We start from the raw sequence: 8265 nt of genomic DNA on the forward strand, positions 1-8265 counted from the left end.
TTGGTTTTTCTGGTTTGCATTCTAGAATTAAACATCGATGACGAGACCTCTAGAAGAGCAGAACAGTTGTAGAATGTCCCTAACATCGCTGACGAGAGCTAGGAGAACGGAACAGCTGTAGAATGTCCCTAACACCACTGACAAGAGCTAGGAGGACGGAACAGCTGTAGAATGTCCCTAACACCACTGACAACAGCTAGGAGGAAGTAACAGCTATAGAATGTCTCTAGCATCATTAGCGAGAGCTAGGAGGACGGAACAGCTGTAGAATGTCCTTAACACCGCTGACGGAAACTAAGAGGATGGAACAGCTGCAAAAAAACCTTAACATTACTGGCGAGAGCTAGGAGGACGGAACAGCTGAAGAATGTCCTTAGCATTACTGTAAGTGTAGACATATACCGGTGTATTCTTCAACATGACAGATATGATCAAATCAGATCAACTACAGAAGTCACGTGTTTCAACTGTTTGTACCTCGCGAGAAACACTCACGTGCTTACATATACATATTTAATAAACAAAAGTGACTCGATATACAATGTACTTTGTGTGTACTCTATAGATGATGAGCGTTACATTGACTGTTTTACACGATAATAAAATTCACGACTGGATGATTTGATCGTCATGGTAGTGCATGGGTTATATACCAGCGCGTAGGTCAACATACCTCACATAATACACATGATTGTTTTTAGTTATACTTAATATATCTGCTGATTGTCGTTTGTCGACATACCGGGTATGTCCCCCTGTTTACTCCCTGTGTTGATTGTCGTTTGTCGACACACCCCGTATGTCCCCATGTTTACTCCCTGTGTTGGGTGTCGTTTGTCGACATACCCCGTATGTCCCCATGTTTACTCCCTGTGTTAGGTGTCGTTTGTCGACACACCCCGTATGTCCCCATGTTTACTCCCTGTGTTGATTGTCGTTTGTCGACACACCCCGTATGTCCCCCTGTTTACTCCCTGTGTTGGGTGTTGTTTGTCGACACACCCCGTATGTCCCCATGTTTACTCCCTGTGTTGGGTGTTGTTTGTCGACATACCCCGTATGTCTCCTTGTTTACTCCCTGTGTTGGGTGTTGTTTGTCGACATACCCCGTATGTCCCCCTATTTACTCCCTGTGTTGATTGTCGTCTGTGGACATACCCGTATGTCCCCCTATTTACTCTCTGTGTTGGGTGTCGTTTGTCGACATATCCCGTATGTCCCCCTATTTACTCCCCGTGTTGGGTGTCGTTTGTCGACATACCCCGTATGTCCCCCTATTTACTCCCTGTCTTGGGTGTCGTTTGTCGACATACCCCGAATGTCCCCCTATTTTCTCCCTGTGCTGATTGTCGTATGTCGACATACCCCGTATGTCCTCCTGTTTACTCCCTGTGTTTAGTTTCATTTTGTCGACATACCCCGTATGTCCCCCTGTTTACTCGCTGTGTTTAGTTTCATTTTGTCGACATACCCCGTATGTCCCCCTGTTTACTCGCTGTGTTTAGTTTCAGTTTGTCGACATGCCACGTATGCACCCCTGCCAGTCTGTAACAACACGAGTTTTTACAGAGTCTTGTACCCACTGAGGCGAGATAGGTTTAATTGTAAGGATTTGTATGCGGATTTACTTACAATAGGACGGCGAGAAAGGTATGCCTTTATATACACTACACCTCCCTAGCTTACCTGAGAATGAACCTCGTAACATCGCCGTCCCTTTATAATGTCTGATCAAATGTTATGATAACTTAGGGAGGGGGTCGTAATACCGCCCGAGACAGAACAACACCAATGCATTTTCTGTCAGACAAAATGGCGTCCAAATCCATAACAAAGCTTTGGATTAATAACGTTACAGGCAAACCGACGATATTGCACAATGGAATTAGCTGAGTACGTTTCGCCAATCAAATTACACAATATTATGACCTTGGTATGGTTGGTCAAATTACACATTAGTATGAACTGGGCATGATTCTTCAAACAAATCCCACGGTAGTATTTCCTGGGTTATCACGAAACACAAATACATGTATTAAGTACATTTTCTATTTTGTATCGGTCATTGATTGGTCTTCATCCGACAAGGAAAACAAGACCGGATGTTCCTAGAGGGAAAGCGTCGTCATAGGCAACACACGCCGCGTAAAACTAGATCAATTCATGTCCTCAAAAAGAGAACAGACAGTGATAAAAATAATACGACCGGAGGTCAAGCCGAACGGACAAAGAGCACCGGACATTCCGGACACACTGGACAGACCAGGAACACCGGACATTCCTAACATTCCGGACACACCGGACAGACCAGGAACACCGGACATTCCACCGGATTGGGGTAAAACGGGGCTGCGGAGAGAAGATTGAAACGGAGCAAAATTTAACCTGGAATCATCAAGGGAAATTTAAGTTGTTAGGGATAAGAAACGATTTATCTAAAGATGATATTTATGAAGATAATTTTGTCGAAAAATTAAAATCAGTGGAGTCACTTCTCTCAGACTGGTCTTTTAGGAATCTTTCCATCATTGGGAAAGTGACTGTTATCAAAACATTAGTCTTTCCTATTATTGTGCAAATACTAACTGTTATCCCTAGTCCACATATTAAGATCCTAAAAAACTTTCAAAGATTATTTTTTTCATTTTATATGGAATAGTAAAGTTGATAAATTGAAAAGGAACCTTTTAATTGGTGATTATAAAGATGGAGGTTTGAAAGTTCCGGGTATTTGTTCTTACTGTAAATCTTTAAAACTTATATGGATAAAGAAATGTTTGGATTCTAGTAATCATGCAGATTGGAAAAGGTTATTAATTGATGATATAGAATATGTTGGAGGAAATAAAATATGGAGTTTAACAAAACATGGACTAGAGGAAGTTGTTAAGAAGTATAGTTTTGGGAAATTTTGGAAGGAAATTATGTCTATTTGGGGAAATCTATACGAACTCCTCCCGACAGCCCCGGAATATGTTCTCTCTCAGCCTCTATGGTTTAATAAAGAAATAAAAGTTAATAGACGAACCATCTTCTTCAAAAATCTGTGTAATGAAGGCATATATTTTGTTAAAGACTTAGTAGATGAGCATGGTAACATTATGTCTCTAGATAGTCTTATTCAGAAATACCGAGTAGATATGAACTTTATGACCTACAATAGCCTTATTAGTGCAATACCGAGAGGCTGGAAGAGAATGATCACCAATTATGGAAAAAATATTGAAAATGTTTTGCATGATAATTTGAGGCAACTGAAAAATATTGAAAAACCATCTAAGTTTTTCTATCAGAAATTACTGTCTACTGTATTAATATTTCCACAACAATCCCATGAAAGTGGCACACTATTCTGAATATCTCTCTTAGCCAAGATAACTGGGAAAATATCCATGCACTTCCATTTCGTGAGACAAAGGATTCAAAATTACAAAGTTTACAATACAGAATCACCCATAGAATTTTTTTTACAAACGCTATGCTATTAAAACGAAAGTTATTAGAACATCAGGAATGTAGTTTTTGTAGTGGTGCACCAGAAACAATATACCACCTTTTTTGGGATTGTACACATAGTCAATCACTCTCGACATGTTTTATAAATGCAGTTTTTATTAAATATAATGTTGTTTTAGAAAGAAAACCTGCTACTTTCCTATTTGGCATAAATGATGATGTTCAAGTGATAGGTTTAAATACATATATGCATATTGCTCATTAAGAAATATATATCGTTGATGCGACAATATAAAAAATTCCAAACTGGGAAACATGTAAGACATTTATTCGAAATTACAGAAATCTTGATCTCTATTCGACCTATATGTTGACCCAAAACGCAGCGAACAAGATCCGGCAAAAATGGGAAAGTACCAAACTTATTTTAGAATGAACTTTGATATTTTGTCTATAATGTGTGTTTTCATCAACCTTGTCAAAATTGTTCCTTAACTATGTGATTGATGCAATTAAAATATCAATTAAAAAAAAAAAAAAAAACACCGGACATTCCGGACACACCGGTCACTCCAGACATCCCGGACACGCTTGACTTGCAAAACATACCGGACAGGCCGAAAACACTGGGCAGACCGAAAACACCGGATACACCAGACACGCCCGACATACTGGACTTTCGGAACACAGCGGACACGCCTGACATGCCAGACTCGCCGGACACACCGTACACACCGGACAAGCCGGACAAGCCGGACACAGTAATCACAGTATGACATCGATGTAAGCCTTAAAAGGCTTGTGTGATGTATTATCGCCATGTCATTACAGAATGATTAACACAACAGACACGTCGGACACACCAGACACGTCGGACACGTCGGACACACCAGACACGTCGGACACACCAGACACGTCGGACACACCAGACACGTCGGACACACCAGACACGTCGGACACACCAGACACGCTGGACACACCAGACACGCCGGACACACCAGACACGCTGGACACACCAGACACGTCGGACACGCCGGACACGCCGGACACACCAGACACGCCGGACACGCCGGACACACCAGACACGCTGGACACACCAGACACGCTGGACACACCAGACACGTCGGACACACCAGACACGTCGGACACACCAGACACGTCGGACACACCAGACACGCTGGACACACCAGACACGTCGGACACACCAGACACGTCGGACACACCAGACACGTTGGACACACCAGACACGCTGGACACACCAGACACGTCGGACACACCAGACACGTCGGACACACCAGACACGCCGGACACACCAGACACGCCGGACACACCACACACGCTGGACACACCAGACACGCCGGACACACCAGACACGCCGGACACGTCGGACACACCAGACACGTCGGACACACCAGACACGCCGGACACACCAGACACGTCGGACACACCAGACACGTCGGACACACCAGACACGTCGGACACACCAGACACGTCGGACACACCAGACACGCTGGACACACCAGACACGCTGGACACACCAGACACGTCGGACACACCAGACACGCCGGACAAACCAGACACGCCGGACACACCAGACACGCCGGACACACCAGACACGTCGGACACGCCGGACACGCCGGACACACCAGACACACCGGACATGCTGGACATTCGGAACACAGCGGACACGCCTGACATGCCAGATTCGCCGGACACGCCGTACACACCGGACAAGCCGGACACACCAGACACGCTGGACACGTCGGACACACCAGACACGTCGGACACACCAGACACGCCGGACACACAACGGCGCTATGGAACTAACAACCCGACCGAGAATAGAAACTTCAATCTGAAGTACAAAAACAATAATCAATGTGTGATGTAGATAATACGAGAATATGTATTAATATCTGGAGCTATTATACTACATTTAATCAAAGCTCGATCTGATGACAGATATTCAATTATATCCTATCGTGTCTGGTATATCCTATCGTGTCTAGTATATCCTATCGTGTCTGGTATATCCTATCGTATCTAGTATATCCTATCGTGTCTAGTATATCCTGTCGTGTCTAGTATATCCTATCGTGTCTAGTATATCCTGTCGTGTCTAGTATATCCTATCGTGTCTAGTATATCCTATCGTGTCTGGTATATCCTATCGTATCTAGTATATCCTATCGTGTCTAGTATATCCTATCGTGTCTAGTATATCCTATCGTGTCTAGTATATCCTGTCGTGTCTAGTATATCCTATCGTGTCTAGTATATCCTATCGTGTCTGGTATATCCTATCGTGTCTAGTATATCCTATCGTGTCTAGTATATCCTATCGTGTCTAGTATATCATGTCGTGTCTAGTATATCCTATCGTGTCTAGTATATCCTATCGTGTCTGGTATATCCTATCGTGTCTAGTATATCCTGTCGTGTCTAGTATATCCTATCGTGTCTAGTATATCCTATCGTGTCTAGTATATCCTATCGTGTCTAGTATATCCTGTCGTGTCTAGTATATCCTATCGTGTCTAGTATATCCTGTCGTGTCTAGTATATCCTATCGTGTCTAGTATATCCTATCTTGTCTAGTATATCCTATCGTGTCTAGTATATCCTGTCGTGTCTAGTATATCCTATCGTGTCTAGTATATCCTGTCGTGTCTAGTATATCCTATCGTGTCTAGTATATCCTATCGTGTCTAGTATATCCTGTCGTGTCTAGTATATCCTATCGTGTCTAGTATATCCTATCGTGTCTAGTATATCCTATCGTGTCTAGTATATCCTGTCGTGTCTAGTATATCCTATCGTGTCTAGTATATCCTATCGTGTCTAGTATATCCTGTCGTGTCTAGTATATCCTATCGTGTCTAGTATATCCTATCGTGTCTAGTATATCCTATAGTGTCTAGTATATCCTATCGTGTCTAGTATAAGACGCTGGGTGTTTGAATTTGGCGTTCTATTTGGCTGTATATGATGTTAAGAGTTTGAGTTTGAAGTGCTGTTGGCTGAGCTTTGACATCCATATTTAGCATACTCATACGTGTTGAACGTCACATATCCATATTCCAACGTCTCCAATTAACACGTCTCCCGAGTGGATCGGCGGTTGTCATTCTGAGTTACATGTCTCCCGAGTCGCCGGTTGTCGTTCTGAGTAACACGTCTCCCGAGTGGATCGGCGGTTGTCGTTCTGAGTTACATGTATTCCTCACTCTAACATTGTCACAACCTGTTTTTTGTACAGTCATGGTGTGTAAAGATTCATGAATGGAGGACTATTTCACAAATAAAAATTGTAAACGTACATGTTCGACGCTCTCACAGGTATTGAAATAGATGTCTTGGTACACAATAAAATTAGCCACAATGCCCGTCCCTGTTCCGGTGATGTATAGAACATCAGAGACAATCTATAGAACAATGTCTCTCCTCTAATTCACCATAGTTACATTGACCACCTGAATTTCACGTGTTTTTTATGACCGAGTTTACTCAAGTAAGCGGTACCAGTACCGAATCTATTAATAGCTTTATGATTGATATTGGCTTAATGGTATACGTTCAGATATGCAAGTTATGAATTGCTTCACAATGTTGAATAGAATTTGAAAGGTACACTCATGTTTAAAAAAAAGAAATCTTATCTTAAATCCCAGACATAGGTGTCAAGTTGTTCTCTTTGTGTGAAAACTTGTTTTTCCACTTCGAGTTCTGTTTATGATGTGCAGCTATTGACGACTTCAGTACATGCAGTCGGGAGACAGGGTCATGCAGTCGGGAGACAGGGTCCCTTTTGTAGTGTAGGAATGTGACACACAAACCTTGGGTGTTCCCATTCTGAAACAATATCATATGGTTCGTTTTGTGTCCATATTATCGGACATCTAGGGTTTTAAGCAAAATTGAAATAAAAACTGCTGTAGACGTGTCGTTAAGATAGTTAATCCCATTTGTGGTATAATTTTGACACAGAATAATAGATACCTTCGATTGTAATCCAGATAGCATCTAAAGAAACCTCAAGTGAAAACACATTAAGAATATTGCAGAATTGTATTTGTACACATCAATGAGGTCAACACAACATGAACTAATACATTTATCAAGCCAATAAAAGATGAACTAATATATTTATCAGGTAAATGCAAGATGATTTATCAGCATTTCAATAATCTCCATTCACAACTAAACATATTAAATGTCTTTATTAATTTTTGTCCATTCATCCTCCACTGCTTCTTCAGTCTTTCTTTCCCATGCTTGTCAAACATCACATTGGATTTTGACAAGAAATCTGTTCGGAACTCTGAAACTTACTCATGTGTTTGCCTCCTTCCTTTTTCTTGTCCTCCTGATGTCACATTCGTCCTCCTGACGTCACATTCGTCCTCCCGATGTCACATTCGTCCTCCTGATGTCACATTCGTCCTCCCGATGTCACATTCGTCCTCCTGGTGTCACATTCGTCCTCCCGATGTCACATTCGTCCTCCTGATGTCACATTCGTCCTCCCGCTGTCACATTCGTCCTCCTGATGTCACATTCGTCCTCCCGATGTCACATTCGTCCTCCTGATATCACATTCGTCCTCCTGATGTCACATTCGTCCTCCTGATGTCACATTCGTCCTCCCGATGTCACATTCGCCCTCCTGATGTCACATTCGTCCTCCTGATGTCACATTCGTCCTCCCGATGTCCCATTCGTCCTCCCGATGTCACATTCGTCCTCCCGGTGTCACATTCGTCCTCCCGATGTCAGATTCGTCCTCCCGATGTCACATTCGTCCTCCCG

At 42.7% G+C, this 8265-nt stretch overlaps 1 protein-coding gene across 1 annotated transcript; it reads left to right on the forward strand.

Moving 5' to 3' along the window:
• Positions 1 to 4288: 4288 nt before the first annotated feature.
• LOC117318673 (dentin sialophosphoprotein-like) lies at positions 4289 to 5347 on the forward strand. Its single transcript, XM_033873633.1, has one exon. It carries the CDS (start codon positions 4289 to 4291, stop codon positions 5345 to 5347), a length of 1059 nt encoding a protein of 352 aa, XP_033729524.1.
• Positions 5348 to 8265: the final 2918 nt, after the last annotated feature.

The sequence above is a fragment of the Pecten maximus genome, unplaced genomic scaffold (genome assembly GCF_902652985.1).
Source record: "Pecten maximus unplaced genomic scaffold, xPecMax1.1, whole genome shotgun sequence".
Lineage (NCBI taxonomy): Eukaryota > Metazoa > Mollusca > Bivalvia > Pectinida > Pectinidae > Pecten > Pecten maximus.